Source organism: Neodiprion virginianus, chromosome 7 (genome assembly GCF_021901495.1).
Source record: "Neodiprion virginianus isolate iyNeoVirg1 chromosome 7, iyNeoVirg1.1, whole genome shotgun sequence".
In the NCBI taxonomy this organism is placed as follows: Eukaryota; Metazoa; Arthropoda; class Insecta; order Hymenoptera; family Diprionidae; genus Neodiprion; species Neodiprion virginianus.
The window spans coordinates 373,232-392,675 of record NC_060883.1 but is presented as its reverse complement, the minus strand read 5'-3'; the positions used below and the strand labels follow the sequence as shown (position 1 = coordinate 392,675).

The window sequence follows — 19,444 nt, the reverse complement described above, 5'->3', positions numbered from 1 at the left end:
ATCGGAAACCGTTCGCTTGCCCGTGTATGCCGTTTAATTATCCCAAAAATTTCTCGAACACGAGGTGGTCAGGAAAGCGACGCTACGGCGCCGTACGCTTACAGGGCCTTGGGAGCCAAATTTTCCACGAAAGCAGAAACTGCGTTGCACGCTCCAAGGGTTGGCAATGGCGATGGCGATGGCGTCGGCAGGGGTGGTGGTGGCGGCGGTAGAGGTTCGTATCCGCGCGACAAAGGAGGACGAGACCGACCGTGAGACGCGGTACGAGGGGTCGGAGGGTGGCAGGGTGGTAAGGGTGGAAGTCTAGGGGGTTAGAGGAGGAGGGTCGGAGGGATGAAGGCCCAAGGGTGAGTTGGGTCGCGAGGGACGCCGCGCGACCAGCTAAATAACGGTCCGCTCCCCGCCGCGCCATCCTCTGGTCCGAAGGCTTCGCCGTGTTTTTCCCGCTTATAAAGCTACGCTCCCGGTTTTCCTTATTTTTCAGCCACCGGCCTACGTGGGTACATACCTGTGCGTACGTGCGCGCAGGTGTTATACCAGTGTATATCCACCCACGCACGTGCACGATATCCGCGACGATGCTCGGAAGTAATACGTAAACCTTCTTCTTTTTCTGGGAAAATCCACACTATCTGATCTAACGATCTCTTCCGAGCAGCGCTGAGCGTTGAAAAATTTCAAACGTACATTGTACAGACTACGCACAAAGAAAATTCTACGACTCCGCCATAATTTACACAAATCGAACGACATTGTAGCTTTCGGTTACGAGTGCGTATACGCATGGACCTACGGTGCGAAACAATCACATGTTCAACCCCTCGCGATCCAACGTGATATCGCATCGCACGGTGAAATCATCGTTTGAACGTACATATTCATTGCGGGCACACAGTTGATGCTGCTACCGTTCCTCCCGGAGCAGGTAATTTGTTCAGGTCGGTATACGCATTGCTATACTCTCTAACTACGAATATGTATGTGCATATAGGTATGCACGCTAGTTGCGTAGAATTCGCTGGTAATGTAAACTAAGTTGGTGCAACGTACAGTGCACGAGATCACCACCCAAGTTTTGACAAGTACCCAAGTTTGGCGGCGCTGATTGGTGTATAAATACACAGGTCTGGTACGGGCTACCATGTAAAGGCTAATCGTAAGTGTCTTGACTATTAGAGGTGTCACGTATCTGACCTATTATCCAATTCTTAGATTCGTAACACACGGCTACGTGTATAAGATACAGGTACGCGTTATTTCGGCAATGATTTCTCGACGACTGTTGCTTGTCGCATCGTTCGTACGGCAACATGTGTGGCACACGCGTGTTTTTACGCGTATAATAATGACAATTCCTTTACTTGTCGTAAATTCGGGTACGCACAGACGTAGACGCGAGGTGTGGGTAGTTTACGCAGGTACGCGTGCATATTTACGTGCAGCGTTGCACCGTTGAAGGTAAAGCGCACGTGGATGGCGTGGACGTGTAGATGATCACGCGAAGTAAAACCCGTATCCGTATACAGGACGTGTAGCTGAAAATGTATAAATATACACGCAAACGTGGATATAGATTCGCGTGGCGAATCCTCAGCAGCTCCGAAGCAGCGTCCCCTTGGCGATCGTCGTCGCGTAGTCGCCGCGTAGAAGCCGTGAGGGTTTTCTCGCGAGGCTGGAACCCGCCGCGCCGCGGTCGGTCGCCGCTTCTGCCTTTATGTATTTACACCGGGGTGGGTTCTGGTCGGTACCTAGTACATTACATAGAGGCAACGGGGTGGCCAGGGCGGCAACGGCGGAGGGATGAGGAGGGAAGGAACGCAGCGAAGGGAGAAGATCGGGCCGGGGAAGGGACGGAGCGAATGGCAGGGCGGCGAGCCTCCGAGGGTTATACCGAGCGGAGGATGAGGGGGGGGGGGGACGTTAGGAGACAGCTGCAGGCCATGCGAGGGCCGATATACCGTCGCCGCTCCCGCCGTCCCTGGCGAGTGAAACAGCCCGTTTACCACGCTCTCTCTCTTCCTCCCTCTCTCTCGCTCCCGCTCGCTACCTTGGCGTCGTCGTCGTTCCCGTCGCGTCCCCCGCCAATCCCTTGGCGCCCCTTTGCCCTTAGCCTCACCGCGATGCGAACTCACGACGGGGTCGCCGGAGTAGGGGGAGTAGACCGTGAGGGTTGATTGGAGGGACGGAGGTAGGGAGGTTGTCGGCGTCGTGAGTCCACGAACCGTCCAGCGTCCACACAGCCGCTGAGCCGACAGTCGTGCGTCGCGAACCACCGCGATAGGGCTGATTTCCGTCCTCCGCTCGCTGACCGAGGTCTTAGTGAAACGACGCCACTGCTGTATAATAAATACACATACATATCCGTTCGATCGTGACAACGCAACGAACAAGGTTCAGATACCGAAGACGGCCGCGAGTTCAGAGTTCCTGTACACTACGTACTCGAACAACGTGGGGCTACCGGCATCCCGAGGATAATCGACGCGTGTCCGCGGTTCGTGCGTATTTTATACAAACCGCGTCTCTGCCGCACTCGTTTGAAATAAAGTGACGCGTTATAGCTCCGCTTTCAAGGGTGCTTGGTGATCGATGATCGATAATACATCGTCGAATTGTAAACGGAAAACAAATTTCACCGAATCCTTTTATAAAAAAAAAAAAAAAACTGTAACGACAATAAGAGTGCTTGTGTGAACGTTGATTTGTGAGAGTGCAGCGTTTATGTAATTTTCATCGTGAATTTGTAATAATAAAAAGTAACTCAAAAAAAAAAAAAAAAGAATTCAAAAAAACTGTTGCTCGCGTTTCGAAATATAACCGGCGAAAAGGATACGGATGATAATCTGACAAACGAAGTTTCTCGTTGGCCAAGTCGAGCCAAGGTGATAATAACAAACAATTTCGGAACGTCCCGTAAACAACGTATAGTCCGATAGGATATATGACACAGTGACTGCAGGGGTCGCCGCCTCGTGGTATCGGTTGTAGTCGTGTCGCCGTGTCGTAATAGTACATACATTTCCCGCCTGCACCGCGGATTGGTCGAACCAGAGCGTGGTGGTTTACGACCAGGTGGATCGGAGCAAAGGAGGGGAGCAGAAGTTGTTTCATTCATAAAAACTTCTTTATTACATTCGGCGCATGTGCTAGCCGACGTACGTCACGCTACATCAACACTCGTTCTCGCGGTCTCACCAGCTGTAATTTCGTCGAGATACGTTCGTTCGCAGTTTTGCAAATCCAGGAATCACGCGACGTGAATGAATTTTCTTTTGTCAGCTAGAGCATCGCCTGGAAATTTCTTCGACAGACATCCGGGGACCTCGGATCGAGGATAATCGGGATTGACAAGGTCTTCTTGACCGCCGAACGTGAACCGTGCGGTCCTCGAGGACCGTTCACCGACGGACGATAAACGCTGTAACAACGGCCGGAATTAGGATGAGGGGTGACTCGGCCGTAAGACCGGGTAAACGCCCCATGCGAGCGTTGTCACCCTCGGAAAAAATGGAGGCGATACAGAGGGTCCACGATGGCGAGAGCAAGGCATCGGTGGCTCGCGACATCGGTGTACCTGAGTCGACGCTGCGAGGATGGTGCAAGTCTGAGCACAAAATTAGGGGAATGGCACGTAACTCGTGCACACCGGACAGCGACGCTCATTCCCCGGCCTCTACTTCTGTCAACGCGACAAATTCCTCGGTGCCCGGTAACAGCGAGGACGAAGGATGCAGCGCCAAGAGAAAGAAAAATGAGACTGACGGTGCTTCGCTGATGGAACAGCTGGACGTCGGCAAACTCAACGGCGCACAATCAAAGATCGGCTACGCCGCCCTGATGGCGGGCGTAGCTGCCATTAGACCCGACGTCAGCGGACCCATGTTACTTCGGCAGCTCGGTCTTCTTTCAACGGCGACCGGTGCGATCGGTAAAAATTTGCTCCACGTACCGTGCGGCGGAGGGATGCCAAACAGCACCGTGGTAGGGCTCGTCGAGAATGGGCTTCAGTACACGAGGAGTGCCCTGATAAACAAGAAACGGCATAGCACGTCCGCGGCGGCGCCGAGCCAGTTACACACGGTCGGCAAATCCGGATCGGGGAACAGCATGCCACCAGCGGCCGAGGCGCCGTTCGCTCCGGCACCGGCATCGCCTCGCAAGACTGACGACGATTGCGAGAATCCCGATGAGGTGAAGAACGCGGGCGATTCCGCGATCAGTAACGGCGGAAACGGCGGAAACGGCGGCGCAGCTGCGGCGGGCAAGAACGTGGACGAGGCTCTGTGGGAATGGCTGAAGCAACAGCAGCAACTACTCGGCCAACAGTCGCTGGTATTTAATCCTGTCGGTAGTCAGGAATTTGCCGGTTCATGGTTCTGGAAATGGTACAAGCATTACGGATCCGCACATACCGCTCTTATACCGGGGGCCGTTGCTAATTCACCCGCCGAGACGAGGGGCCTGCTCGATTTAATTTTTTTAAACAACGCCACCAGCAGCGGTAACAACACCAGCGCAAACGAGGATGGGGACGGTGAAGAGAACCTGACGCAAAACTCCCAAGTTCAACAACCCAACGGCGAAACCGACGATGCACAGCTGCCGATGGAAGAAGCCATCGGCCACGGTGAGAGGTTCCTCGCGTGGCTGGAAGGGTGCTCGGAACCTTGTGTATCACAAATGCAAATCATGCAGTTTAGATATTTATTGAACAATTTAAAAATGTGCAGTAAACCAAGGTCCGCGTTGAAACGAAGGAGAAAATGAATTTAATATAGTTTGCATATCGTCGTAGGCATAGGGAACCTGCGTGTAATATTGGAGAGATGGTGAGTGATTCGTATTTTTGGAATTATCAACCTGATAGAGGACTGATTGTTCGTGAGACGTCGAGAAAATTATTTTATTGCCTTAAATCGGTGAAACTGGAGAGCTGACACGGACGTGATAACGGCATCGGGGAGGAGGGGAAGGCACTCACTCCACTGTACATAAGCTGTATCACTGAGACATGGAAGTAATACCAAAATCAGAATATAGTCGTGACTAACTTTAAACATTGCTGAAATTTTATTCCTATACGTCATTAATCGTTACCGTGTAGGCATAGACGCTTAGATATGTATGTACCTAATTGTTACCTCGCTCCGGTAGTCGGAAAATAATTACAATGAATATAGATACGTCGTGCATGCGATCACAGTGACAATTGTTCACATATTCCCAGTAGTTTATCATTTTTCATCAATACCCGACTACTTGCGGAGATCTATGAATAGGCTAGAATTGATACGGACATTAACTGAAGCTGGTAGGCAGAAATCGAGCCAAGAACTTACCATGAGAATCGGATTTCTTGGTGGTTCGTACGTCAGGTAGTCGCTGACAAATTTTGCGCATCCCTGCCATGTAGACAATTCCGGATACGGCAGAGTACTCGGCCTGATCGACGACGAGACAAACTTCTGTCGACAAATTGGACGGAACAAATGTATATATTGCGTATCGCCAGAAAATAAGTCGCGTGAAATGCAGGATCAATCATTTTTCACCGCTCGAACGGGGTGCCGTGCTCGTAACTCCGAGCATGTAAACACAACGACAGATATTATTTCAAGTCTAGTTCGAGAGAGAGAGAGAGAGAGAGAGAGAGAGCGCAGCTTACGCGGGGCCCTTGCCCCATACAACGAGATGTTGACACTGACCATTCCGAATTCTGTACGAGCCATAAAGAACGATCGATCTTGCGGGGATTCGGTGTATGTCCCAACATTTCTGCAGCCAGTTATATATGCCTGATCCCTCTTCTTTACTCGGATCAAGGACATTCATGTGTCTCTTTAACTTCGCTACGAGTTTATTCTCATCGAAAGATGTTCAAATGTTTTTATACATGAAAGTAAATTCGACTCCAACTCCGAAATCCCTTGTCGATAATTATCTCGGAAACCGTATGTATGTATATGTGTACATATGCATATACAGAGTTTTCGTTAAAACCAAAAAGCTGCCGTTTCGCGGCCTGTACATAAGACTGCAGTGACTAAGTTCTTTAGGATTAAGGTAAAAAAAATTATGCGTGATATATATTATAATACAGTAGTCTGTACTTTATAATAAGTAAGATAATAAATATATAGCGAAATTTATTTTTATCATTTAGAATGTAGAAAAAAATGAAGCATCAAAACTGATGTTATATCTTTCGTCCATAGATCGAATTATATAATTTGGATCAGTATGTTAGATATAATGTTATTATAGAGTTAATGAAACTTAAAGCTGTCCTGAGATGACATTCCTTGTTACACTATGTATACCTTTATGTATAATAATATCTCTATTTATGTTTCGTTTTAACTTTATATGAAAAAACACGTTTGTATGACTTGACGTCGAAAGTATTTAAATAAAAGAAATCGAAATGCAATCTACGTATGTCGAAGCGGGCTCCATCTGTTACGTTTACTATCTTCCCGTCCAAATCCCCGTTCATCGCCGGCATTAATGTAGGTTTAATAATGGACGCGTAATCATGACCGCAGTCGGGAGAAACATAATTAATCAACCAATTAAACACTAAAATGGAAGATCAGCTGTAACCTACGTGTATCTCACATTCGTTGTCGCGTGCGAAGAGCAACGGTTTTCTATCCGCGTATATGGTGTGATATTGTTTTCGAAAATTTTCAGCATACCACAGCAAAAGCTTTTCTTTGTCGCTGTTGTTGTTGTAACTTGAAGGTAGAAATTTTTTCTCTATGTCGATATACTTTATCTCTGGCCAGCTGAGTTGTATGAGGCACAATTCTTGTTGTATTTGTTTCAAAATTGCGGCACTAATTTCAAACGGTCCCGCGTACTCAGATTCCTGACGAGTCTTGTTTTCCCCATCACCCTCAGATTCGTCTTCGTCATATTCGTGATCTACGTCAATTGCCAAAATTCCAGGTACAGCGAACGTCGACCGCCTGGTTGATTTCTTCAGGAATGTCTCCGATACGGCACCTTGGTCAAATTTCACCTGACTCTTTGATTCCATATCGAAGTTGAACGCCTTCGCTGTGCTTCTGTGGTCCGAAATCGTACCGAACATTTCCTTTTTACCAATATTTGACTTTTATTTTTATTCCGTATTATGCACTGGCTACGTATACCTATCCAAGACGACGAAGTACAACGAGGAACAGTAGCGATGTAAACATTCGGTATGGTGGTCATGGCAACTGTAGGCAGGTTCGAGTGGGTTTTGCGTGTAGATACGTTGGGGAATACATGGGAATCGTGGTGTCCGACAATTAGTCACCCAGAGCCCGTAGTAACGTTTTAGTACGGTCGTTATATCCGAAAAAAAGCAAATAAATGCAAATGAACCGAGAAAGCTGATTTTCGTACATAGTGTAGGGGGGGGGGCTTAGAAAAGCTTAACGTGAAACTGTCGACCAAGATTTCGTATGAGTTTTCTCCGCCATCTTGAAAAAAAGGGTTAGACTTGTTTGTTGCTTTTTTGACGCTCTACAATTTAGGTTACATGAATCTTTCACCTACCATTGATTGTTGTTGAGATATCGAACGCGGATGTAAATAATACGAATTTTTTGCTGTTTTCTCCTTTCTCGTGATACATATCGAAAAAATGTCAATTATCAAACTTGTAGAGAATTCTAATACCTGAATCCCGTTTTTTATTTTATTTTTTCTTTAGACAAAAATTACGACTTGTAGCGCACCGTAAAGTCGACCACAGCGTGCCCCAAGCCTACATGTGCGCCACGATCTGTGCGAGCGCGAGTCCGAGTAGCTCAATTGTTGCACTATCAGTCGTTACAAAATGCCTTATATGTATAGGTTGGGTCAATAATGGTCGATTCGGCCTTTACGTCAATTTTGCGCACGGTCACGAGAGTTGTATTACGCGTTTCAAAAACTTTTTTCAAAAGGGTGATTGTTTTATTTGCAAAAGACATTTTACTGACAAAATATAAATATTAAAAACGGACCATCGTTAATCTTCGTTTTCTGAAACACAAAACCATGTATTTTCAACGATAAATTTTATACGTGTGACTCACAATTTTGCTGTTCTTCTTGTTTGTATTATACTTTATTAATTTTATCTAGAGCCGTGAACCCATTATAACGTATCTGATGCAACCGCGAACTGCGAAATCCAAACTTCGCGCGGACTAGCCAACTTTACGGCGCGCTACATGTCGTAATTTTTATCTGAAGAAAAAATAAAAAGAATTGGATTCAGGTGTTAGAATTCTCTACAAGTTTGATAATAGACATTTTTTCGATATGTATCACGACAAAGGAGAAAACAGCAAAGAACAAGTTTCAACCTCGTATTTTTTACCTCCTCGTCGGATATCTCAACAACGATCGACGGTAAGTGAAAAATTCATATAACTCAAATTGTAGAGCGTCAAAAAAGCAACAAAAAAGTATATGATCGCAATTCTCGTATCATGACGGAGAGACGAGTTATTGCAAAAAAACAGAAGTGAACGCATTTCTAAGCCCCGCCTACACAATATATGAAAATCAGCTTTCTCGCTTCATTTGCGTTTTCAAATTTATATATAATGACTGTATTATTTGATTCGTTTTATTATTACAAATATTTTTTAATACATACTATACAATATGTCATCGGTATAAAACATACACATTTCAGTGGTGAACGAAAGTACATACATAGGTATACTAGAAGTAAATAATAATAATGATAATAATTATGATTATTATCATTATTTTTTTTTTATATCGCATAACGGATACAGGCATACGGATGTTTGTTGTTCAAATTATTAGCTCCAAATATTTTTATCTGTTATTAATTATATTAGTTGTAATGTTATAATTAGCATATTCATAGACGTACTAGCAAATTGCACGTGTACAACGAATTAATGAAATTACGATGGCATAGGAATTACCTGGGAACTGGAAGTAACCGTAGAACTCTTATTTAATTGGACGTCGTATGCTCCTTTACAACAAGTCTGTTGATTCCTCCATGACGTTTTCACTTTATCCACTTGCCGATTCATAAATTATGTGTGTACCACCCAAATTCACCAGTGTTACGTATAATATAATTCGTTAAAAACTCTGACAATAAATCTGTTTCAATACACGTAATGGGGAGACACAGCAGAGTAGTCAAACACAAGTTATTTTATGGAATCGCCAGAATGTATTTTCTTCTGTTTCAATTGGTATCTCTTGGATCCTGTCTCCACTTTTGAGCAGCTTCTCTTCTGGCATCCGGTACTAATTGCGATCGCATGCCACCAAGGACATTACTTGTCGCTTCGCTTGCAAGAATGATCGGTTTCACGACAGTAGGCGGTATTTGCCTCAGTACACCACCTACTGCGCCGGAAACTCCTTTTTGCTCATGTTCCTCACTTGCTACACGTACCAATTGATTTGCAGTTTCGCCCAGACCCTGCAAGACATAACAAAGACATTTCCAAGGATCAAAACCCGATTCAACCGAACGAGAATACGTCGGTGAGGATCTCTTTATGTGAGCCTGCCAAATTGACTCTGCACCTCATGTTCATAGTCATTGTAAGTTGGATTTAGCTTAAGTAATCACCCTAGGGCGGTTTCCATCACCCCCCCCCCGTCTCTAAAAGTAATTTAATGCCGAGAATTTTTCTCTAATGTGAATCGCACGATAACCGTATGACAAAGATTTGCACTCATACAAAACTGGATGAATATATTAGCACTGCAGTTCTATTTGCAATTACAATAACTGTGAAGCGATGCGCATAGTTCAGTTACTCCTGATTAAGTAGGTAAATTGAATCATTCTCATTTTTTTATGCTCACAAATAGGTATAAAATTTCGCAAGAGTTTAAGTGATTCGGATATACTGTCAATAAAGTCCTGACCGCACGGTGCTCGTAAGTAATTTTTTTTCATTAGCTGCGCAGAAATGTCAGTACCCTAATAACGTCCGATTTTTATTCGAGTACTTTTTCGTTGAACACTGTTCGAGCGCAAATGACTCGGACCGAGAGATCCTCTTTTGTTTATGTTGTTGTTACCTCCTTAACGAGTGTATAAGCATTAGCCATTCCCTCTCGAATATCCAGTGGCTGATTGTATCGTTTTCTGCGCCCCTTTTCCCCTTTATTTTTTCGCCTGACACTCGGCCCTGGACTGACCATGTCATAAGCTGTCTCCGCTGTACTTTGTATCGCGTTTACCAATCTTGACGTAAGTTCCAAAGCTGCCATCGCCGTTGACGTAGTAAAACTATTAGCGCCACGTTGTAATCCTCGTACAATTCTACCATCTTTCTGGTATTGTTCAATTGGCATCCAGAATAGGTCACGTATGCCTTGGACTGAAAATAGATAATCATTCGTTAAAGTCATCTAAATCATGGGTTCATTCGAGTATTTATATACATTTACAAAGATGACGAAATGACAAACTACGAGAAGGTAGGTTGTCAGATGCTGTTGTACTCACATAGTTGTACCAGTGAGTGCATCGGTCCAACTCCACCTAACAAACTAGGTAGCTGGTTCTTCTTTATGTCTTGCAACCATTCGGACAGCATAAAAGCAACTAATTTGTCAAAGCCTAAAAGGCCGTGACGATGGGTCAATCTTTTAAGTCTTAGTTCTGAACAATTCAATTGGGCGAGACCCATTAGGAGGCCGGCGAGTGGACCATGTGTAAGGTCGACGCGTTTACCCTGATAATCCAACCTGACCAGAACTTCGGGGGCGAATATAACGCTTCTGCATGAATATCAATATCAAACAATATTAAAATATTTGCCAACTACATTATGTTGTCCTATCTAAAAATCTCCGATCAAGTCCTCAAAAATCGAGAAAATAATACAATTCTTAACCACTCACCTAAAGTAGATTGGTTGAGTATCCTCGTGTACATCGCCACTAGACTTTGCCTCCGACTTACTCTCCCGTATCTGTAATTCGTCCTCAAGAAGTATCAGTAAGTTTTGGTCGACAATGCTTCCTTGGGATGATACACAACCAGTCAGTAGGCCATCGGATGTGGATGAAAAAGACGTCGATGACGATTCGTTGACACTCATTACTGGTGGATGATGCGTAGGTGTACTGTGTTTAGAATTTGGTGAGGATTGGGTGGAAGTCGGGGTACTACATCTGCCACTTCCTTGGGCGGGTTGTTCCTTCGAGTCTTCTCCGAGTTCGGTGAAGAAATTAATCAAAAACAACAAGCTATCCTGGTCAATGTTCAATCTCAATGGGAGCAGGCTCAACTTTAGGCAACATTCCTGTGCTGTCAACTTTGGATCAGGGCGTACATGAACAGCTTTCATGGCAAACATGTTTGCATGAGATTGTCTAGGCCGTGCCTCGCTGCTGTACTGATAAAGGAACTTGTTTATATGCGACGATTCCAGGCGATCCCGTATTTCGATTTCATTCACCAGTAAAACTTGTCTTGAAGCCTCGGGTGTACTATCTGGGTAAACTTCGTGCTGAAAACGAACCTTGTTCAATTGCAGTTCCATGAGAACATCGCCTTGTCTTCCGGGACCTCCAATTGACTGCCAATCGGAGAAAGATTCCCTCATTTTCGCTCTAGGCGAGTTGGGCACACTTCCAAAGCGCACTTCGTTCGGTGCAGATTTGCTGAAACCGATCACCCCGATCCCGCTGACAACAGAGCGGCTTCTACAAAAATGAAAATCAATGAAACGCGTTCCTTATGTTCCACTGCTGTTCCTTATTATTATTACCATCATCACATGTTTCATGGTTATCATGATTCGCGATAATGGAAAATCGCCTGCACCAATATCAGAATTAATGATACAAAGCAATCGATTTACCTTCCTAGAGGTGAATTTTCATTACGGTGCGGATTATCGTCTATAGTAACGTGTTTCTTGGTCAAAGTTTCTACACTGCCAAAGTCCTTGCCTCCAAACATGTGCCAAATCAGTGTCATCTCGCAGAGTGTATATCTCAAAATAGCAGGAGGGAAATGTTTTGGAGCCTTCAAAAGATCCGTCTTTCCAAGTGGTATTGAAAAGTGATTGTCTACAATGCGTATCGGTTCCTCGCATAACCAACGAATTTCGGGAACCCCGTGCCTGGGCATTATTCCAGCTCCTGCCTCTTCTCCCAAAATGCAAAAGTCATCATCTGGATAATCGGGTTTACTAGTATTACCATCAACTTTTTTCCCATCACAAGTTTTTTCAATCTCCGTTTCTGCCTGGCTGTGTAATGTCGGGTGCGATTCTCCAGGAAAAAAAAATATGTGAGCTTGACTTTGACTTGACGATGACATTCCGTCGTTGTTACTTAGAGTACCTGTTGTAAATTTTATTTTGCCTCAATTTCGAATTCAAATCAAGGAAACTATGATGTGTATAAAAACTGTCTCGATTTTGTAAGATTTTTTTTCAAAATGCCACGTGTGTATATATATTGTGCATACCTTTAACAGTGTCCTCCATAGCATCTACCATCAAACTATTGACACGTTCCTCTTGACTCTTGCTGAGAACATTCAAACTATCTTGCCCTAGTAGGCTTTCGTCGTCACCCGAGGTTGGAACAGCAATACTGTCGGAACTTTTGGAACATTGTAGAAGATCTCCGTCGCTAGCAAAGTACGTTAGCAATTGCATCAAGGCACGCCCGGAATCTGAACAAGTGCGCACGTGCAAGACGTTGTTACTTGCCCTCAAATCAATCCTTGGCGCACCTCCGCACATTTTCTCATTCAACCTCAATGACAATTCAAACAACCCTAGATCCATAACGCATACATAGTCTTTTCTTAGTTCCACGCCGTTACCAAGTTTTTCAGATATGAAAAGAGCCACATCCTCGGCTATAAATCGAAGCGTTGATGTGTTTGTCTGTGCTGCAATATTACTGGATACACTAAAACTTCCTAGCGTAACCATCGATCGCAGCTGCAGATTTATGGGCCTGTAAAGCATCCAGTTGTTGTACACACAAATTGCATATCTGACAATACGTCTGAATTTGAGAAAAGAACATTCTGATCAACAGCAATTTCATGTTGTTCATACATACCTATAATCGACTGCACAATCCCAAAGGTGTAAATGTAATTCAGTGAGTACTCCAGGTGGCGAATAACCAGCAACTGGGTGATCAGCTACATCCAAACAGTCTGTCAATTGAGTGAACCAAGATGCCTGTGTTGAACTCATTCTGTGTCTCAATGTCGCATTTCTTATTCCTACTGCTACTCGAAAGGTCTACAATATAAATAGCAAGAGATAAAATTTAGCGATGAATTTCTTATAGACAGAAGAAATGTTTCATTTCAGTTACAAGCAGGAGCTATGAAGGCAGTTAAGTATAATTACTGTAGGTCAAAATTAATATGCATCCATTTGCTGTTAGCTTAGTTTGCCCGACAGTTACCTTAATTCTATGAGTCTGATGCGACGATTGTATTCTCACAGCGACACTCAGCATATCTTTTTCGGTAGAATTCACAGTTACGTTTGCCCCTCGTTCACTGCGATATAAGGTTGGCTGACAATGCCTGGGTATTATACTGTTCATACTTCGTAGTGGAGGTGCCTGGGATGGCGAAGTTATTAAACCGCAATGACTCAAGGAAACAGTTCTCAACATTGCACAGACATAGCCCAAATTATTATTTCCTTTGTACGCGCTGATTGAAAATAAAAGAGCATCTTCCAACCGTAAGATCAACTCGCCCTGCTGCCCAGGAATAACGTTGTGAGACGAATCCCGTACGGGTGGAAACATGCTTACAAGCCCTTGGTTTATAGTCAGAGACAGTGCCACGGTACTTTGTCCGGTACGAAATATTTTTTTTTCATTTTGTCTGCAACTTCTTTCAGCTGCCGAACGATAGATACCGTCCTCGTCCGAGTCGGACTCTGAATCATATTGAATTCCGCTCTTGCACATGCTAAATCTGAAAATTTGTGAAGATCGACAAAAATAATCATTTCCACAGAAATAGAAATTTGGCAACTTATCTAATTCATTCGGTTTCATTTTATCCATCGGAAATTAGGCATCACCTGGGATATATAGACTCTTGCAGGAGCGTCGACGCCAAATCTAATCCAACATGCGATTCGGCGTGTGTTGTAGTTTTCGGCCTTGGCGCAGAAGGTTCCCAGAGAAAAAGATCGGCGTTAAATCGATTATAAAGCAATTCGTACAAATGTTTGGAAGGTATTTGGACCGAGGCACACGGCAAACTTATTTCCAGCTGTATTCTAGATCCGCGCGTTCCATCTTCAATGAAATCGAGCATCTCCTGTCGATTCCCGGGTATCACTAGCTCCTCTCCTTCTCTGTCAATTATTTCACACACCAAAGTTGACAATATACACTGACATAATACTGTGAATTGTAATGACGTATTCCCCCCTTGCTCTCGCTCCCCAATTTTCCTTTCTTGTTATCCCGTTACTCACATGTACGCACTTCTTTCTGTCCTCTGTTCGTATATCTAGCTGCAAGCTTCAAGAAGGTATACATAATAATCTACTACAAACCTGTGATCTGGAGAAGTATTTTTGTCACTGTGAGGTTGAGGTTTCGAATGAGGTGTGTCTGACTCGTGGACAACTCGTTTCGAACTAAATGGTGAGGGCTGATGCTTAATTGTGTTTTCCAATGTGTCATCTAAGCTCGGCTCTTGCTCCCCTTCTGAGCTATCTTCCAAGAGTCCCCCCAAATGCTTCGGGTACACGCTAATGACCATCCTTGGCCATCCAAAACCCTCACCACCTTGGGGCAATGAACTGTTAGCTTTCTCATCGGTAGATGCCCTCCCAATTTCTACTGCGACATTGGCATCAACTTCTATGTAAGTGAGCAGTATTTGGCGACACTGAATCTCATGCCGAGCCTGGCAATGATTGCGACTTTCCATGCAGGAATGAACTTGAGCATCCGTCAACTCCAGCGTCACGAAATCTGGTCGAACTGATCGTTTCCACCAGGGTGTCCGATTCATATCGTGCAGAGGTCGTAAATCTGGTACTGGAAACCTGCAGAGACAATTACAAAATATGATCTTTTTCTTATTTCTCTTTGTGATCATTCTGCCAGTTCTTGTACACCTTTACACGTTATATGTTACAACATTCGAGTAAATTGGTCATACCTGAGTTTGATCATGCAGTTTGGTGAAGAGATCTTCACATCAACTTTTGAGTCCGGTAAGGATGGACTCTCTACCGCTTGATAGAACAACGCTTGCTGATTCTGGAAATGTAACGATACAGGTGCAATGGTGTTACAAATGAATAATGTATTAGGTGGTGGTTGATTGAAAATTTTTGATATACACGATCGACATGTATGCATCGTAAGTATTGTTAATGGCTGGTAAAATATCATAATAAATTCTCACAACAGCATCTCTTGAGGCTGTGACAGGGTGCGTAGAGGTGCATATTGGATGTGGATTCAGAACCGCTGATATCCTATCCACTATTGTAATATCCAATTCGCTTCTACATTCTTCCAATTGAATGCTGAAAAGGTTCAATGTTATCGGTACTGACTTCTTGCTCAGTACAAACTAGTTGTTACACCAGCTATTAAAGAATTTTGTACAACATGGATGATGTCAATCTTACTCAATTTCTGTGCGTGGATGTGCGAATTTGGTAAACTGAGCATGTCTCACAGCTTTTTCGCTGTATTTGAATCGTGCTCGGAAATCAGTCTTATTGGTAAAACTGTGATTGTTTGCTGCGCTGTCTTTTGGGAACCCTAGTAACTCCACATATTCGACGGCTGCAGTTTTCTTGGAATTCGGACCATTGGAATCGATTAGACATTCGAGTATTTCCAAGGTGGCTAAACTAATGCTGCCAGATGTCGTTGAGGCCTGTGCTGTGGTTTTCTCACTTGCTTCAATGACAAGAGGTGCCGCCAACAGCCTGCAATATAGAAGAACAGCAAAATCAATATCTCAATCACGAGGTCCCATCTGTCAATAAATATAACGAAAAGCAAACAGAATTTATGTATACCTTATATGACTGAGGTAACAGGCCTCTGCGAATAACTTTGAAGCTCTGTCAAAATCCTTATTTCCATATCCAGTTGCTGCAAAAATTCCTAGTTTTGTAAAAAATTCGTCAGCCACGTTCTTCATTTGTCTTCTACTAGCTTTTGTCAATCCCAATCCCTCGATAGACGTTGTGAGTATATCCTCATGCAGTAAAACGACGGCTATTGACGAAAGCCTAACATGAAACTGGAATATTTCGACGGTTGGGTCACTGTCCACGCTTTGCCTGGGCTTATTGGCTCTGTGAATGTTGGACACTGAGCTTTTGGAGCTGACGCTGCTGGCTGATATACTTCCATCCATACTAGAGTGATTGCTTGTAACAGAGTCGCTAGTTGTCAGCATCCCGGGTAGCCGCATCGGTAAGAATTCTTCTTCATTGTCAGATTCGTCGAGCGACGCTGTTGACCATCCTTGCGTATGGCGCAAATCCTTGTTTAGACAAATTGTTTACTATACTAGTTTTTTGAAAATCCGATTAGCTAGGTTTAAATTCTTACACTTGTCCGGACTCCTTGCACAGGATGGATTTGCTGCAACAGCTCACGCTCAATACGATTGTAATCGCTACCTGCCATAGGTTTCTCCATACAAGGCCTTGGAGCAACATTGCTGGTGTCTTCCAGGTCCGGTGAGGCGAGCCCGTGTGCCAGCTCGATTAAAACGTGTAACTGTCGAGGGCTAATAAAAGATGTCAATGATCCAAGTGTCACTTCCAGTTCCACCTAAGCAATAGAGAATCGTAAGCTTTTACCAATAGTTAGTAAACTGCGATAGGTTCTGAATTCTAAGCAATTGCTACCTTGGGGCCCAACACTCCTTCCCCCTGCTTGATTTTAAGTCGCACCTCTTGCCTCCCAGCTAACTTCGCAAACATTATCGGATCAGATTCTCCTAAATTGTTAATAATATTTTTTTCTGGCGGAGTTTGCATGTTTTGCGTCGGAGATATTTGTGCAGATGAAAATTGGCCATCAGAATTCTGTTAGGAAAATAAAGAATTTTAACTTGATTTCCAACTGGATGGAATTGATTTTTTTATTTATTTATTTATTTTTTTTTATTCGTGGTCAATTAGCAAGTTTATATTCCTCGACATACGATCATATGCTTTCAAGTTTACAAGTCAATGATTGCAACGTTTTCTTGGGCATCTGCATTATTTTTATCGTAGTTGGTGAAAAAAAATAAAAAAATTATAATTTATATAAATGGCTTTTTGTCACCAACATCGCATTTACGGTTTATGACCATTTATTACCGCTTACAACCTTAAGTAAACAGGAGCACGAATTATCACCGGCATCGCGATCTATGTGTTAGCGACTAAGAGATCGAACTACCTTTGAGTCCGGGGTAGAGCCTCTGCTTGCTATCATAACGCTTCTGGAGAACGTTCTGGCGAGCGAGGGAAACTCGTCAGTGTGAAAGGTAACCCCTTCCAGGTAAAATCTCTTTGTTGCAAACGCAGACACTACATAGCCCTTGGATGTTTGATTTGGATCGAGAGTGGAGTTGCCAGGGTCGGAACCCGCCTCATCGGAGTACTCTAAATTCTTTACACACATTTGTACGGCAACACCAGTGGTCGAATCCAACGGTACATGTTCCATACGGATGACCGTGTCCAAAAATCTAACTTTGACTCGGCTTAGTACTGCAATTGAAGAAAAAAAAGATCAACAGAAGCTAAATGAACAAATGGATAGACAGAACACAGGTGAGAAACGTCAAGTATAAAGGCTGAGAACGAGGTATTCCGTATGAGGGGAAAAGCTTTCAAATTTTCTCACTCGAGTCAATTGCCTGGGCAAATAATTCAAGTCCTTCAAGAGGCTGGGAACTTTCTGCTCCCGCTACATCCTGCTGCAGGCATTCCTGGGCAAGCTGCATGCTCGAAGTCATGGAGCTCCACATAGACTCAAACATAGAAGTTCCGGTGTCAACCCTTTGCCTCGGCTGTACCGTGAGCCGAAGTCCCGTTACTTCGACATAGCTGGCTTCGCTCAGCAACGCTGACCAAGGTATACTGACCGACATCTCTTCTACAAAACCATCGATAAACTCAACAGGCAGATGCTGCTGTTCACCCATCTCGTTCAAAGCCTGAAATTGTTTTATTGATATTTAACTAAGATCGCCTCAAGTAATTAAATAGATTAGATTTCGAGTTTCACGGTAAAGGGTAAGGACAAAGAAAGAAAAATTTCACCTGAACATCGAGCTTGACGTCAGTAACGCGACCAGTCCCATTGTATAGATCTACAGTGAGTTGGTCGAGCGTTAGTTTTTCTTCAAGAAATTGTCCGAGATATCGCTGCAGCAAGTACCTGCAGGCCCTTTTCTTTATTCCCTCTGACCAAGGGAGGCATCCCAGCCAAGACATTTTGTCTTTGAATAAATGTTAATTAATCCCAGAGAGGCATGGGAATGAGGCTCTAGTTGCGAGCTTTCAAAATTTCGTTACTCATGCGTTGTAGGTTAGATGACAGTGTGTTTTTTTATCGTGAAAATACGGGCGATCGATTTGTTTGAATATGTGCACGTAGGTAGGTAGGTAGGTATGTTTTTTTTCCTTGACGCGTGCCCGTGCCTGGAGCAGAAAAACAAACACTGAACATAATACGACGATTGACGTCTCACGTTGATACGGTGCACCAGACACTGTACTGTATATGTTTATGTGCCGCGTGTATGCGCAGCGTACATATGCACGCATAACGCGGAATACAACTGACCACACATCATTCTGATCATGGACACCCTACACTCTGCCAGGCAGACACAAGCGCAGTGAAAACCTAAGCTGGAACTGATTCGAAACGCTGGCTGGCTCTCTTTCGTTAATTCCAACCAGACGATCCAGAATCAAATCGTACGCACGTCAAATTGGGCAACAAACAAGCGGTACACGTGTCCTTCTTAGCTATACAGACCCGTACATAACCACTTGAATTGGTATAAATAAAAATTCACTTCGCGGCAATTATAGGCGTATAGATCAAATCGTCCATACCGTTAATAGGCGGATAACAAAAGCGACCGCCCGGACTTGAAGGTTGATATGCGTGCGCGCATTCTTACAGGTAATATGTACGTACACCTGCATTTCCCCACGAGCGCATACGTGTATGTATGCACATACCTGTGACCTATGCGTAGGCGTGAAATATCTATACAGTGCGCAGTACGAATTTTGTAGAGGATATCAAGCGTGTCATTCGCGCTGAAGGTAGAGGCCGCATTCATGCGTAGGTACATAGTATATACATGCAATTGCGTACACGTAGGATATGCATTTCACGAATTATTTGACATACACGCGGTATGCTGTATTGCCCGACAGGCGTCACG

The 19,444-nt window shown here is 44.1% G+C and overlaps 3 protein-coding genes across 3 annotated transcripts; 1 reads left to right on the top strand and 2 right to left on the bottom strand.

Annotated features, from left to right (window-relative positions):
- The first annotated feature begins 2,207 nt into the window (after positions 1-2,207).
- Positions 2,208-5,344, top strand: LOC124309173 (protein distal antenna). The gene has a single exon (XM_046772515.1). It carries the CDS (start codon positions 3,442-3,444, stop codon positions 4,765-4,767), a length of 1,326 nt encoding a protein of 441 aa, XP_046628471.1. The 5' UTR covers positions 2,208-3,441; the 3' UTR covers positions 4,768-5,344.
- On the bottom strand, positions 5,253-7,385 carry LOC124309176 (dynein regulatory complex subunit 7-like). Its single transcript, XM_046772524.1, has 2 exons — positions 6,608-7,385; positions 5,253-5,465 (listed from the first exon to the last, which is right to left on the bottom strand). The coding sequence occupies exons 1-2, from the start codon at positions 7,094-7,096 to the stop codon at positions 5,256-5,258; spliced, it is 699 nt and encodes a 232-aa protein (XP_046628480.1). The 5' UTR covers positions 7,097-7,385; the 3' UTR covers positions 5,253-5,255.
- A 1,212-nt stretch (positions 7,386-8,597) lies between these two features.
- On the bottom strand, positions 8,598-19,348 carry LOC124309130 (autophagy-related protein 2 homolog B). Its single transcript, XM_046772413.1, has 20 exons — positions 19,107-19,348; positions 18,303-18,683; positions 17,884-18,196; positions 17,434-17,747; positions 16,893-17,072; positions 16,591-16,815; positions 16,050-16,522; positions 15,651-15,956; positions 15,422-15,545; positions 15,173-15,273; positions 14,559-15,056; positions 14,076-14,354; positions 13,441-13,966; positions 13,084-13,271; positions 12,476-12,975; positions 11,862-12,348; positions 10,897-11,703; positions 10,499-10,773; positions 10,069-10,370; positions 8,598-9,457 (listed from the first exon to the last, which is right to left on the bottom strand). Exons 2-20 carry the CDS (start codon positions 18,474-18,476, stop codon positions 9,218-9,220), a joined length of 6,312 nt encoding a protein of 2,103 aa, XP_046628369.1. The 5' UTR covers positions 18,477-18,683; positions 19,107-19,348; the 3' UTR covers positions 8,598-9,217.
- Between the last annotated feature and the right edge of the window lie 96 nt (positions 19,349-19,444).

Coding starts and splice junctions, on each gene's coding strand:
- LOC124309176 (XM_046772524.1), bottom strand. CDS start 7,096: ATGTTCGGTACGATTTCGGACCACAGAAGCACAGCGAAGGCGTTCAAC. Junction 5,466..6,607: donor ACAACGAATGTGAGATACAC/GTAGGTTACAGC, acceptor ATTTGTCGACAG/AAGTTTGTCTCGTCGTCGAT.
- LOC124309130 (XM_046772413.1), bottom strand. CDS start 18,476: ATGTCTTGGCTGGGATGCCTCCCTTGGTCAGAGGGAATAAAGAAAAGG. Junction 14,355..14,558: donor AATACTTCTCCAGATCACAG/GTTTGTAGTAGA, acceptor AATAATTGACAG/AGAAGGAGAGGAGCTAGTGA. Junction 12,349..12,475: donor TATGGAGGACACTGTTAAAG/GTATGCACAATA, acceptor AATTTACAACAG/GTACTCTAAGTAACAACGAC.
- LOC124309173 (XM_046772515.1), top strand. CDS start 3,442: ATGAGGGGTGACTCGGCCGTAAGACCGGGTAAACGCCCCATGCGAGCG.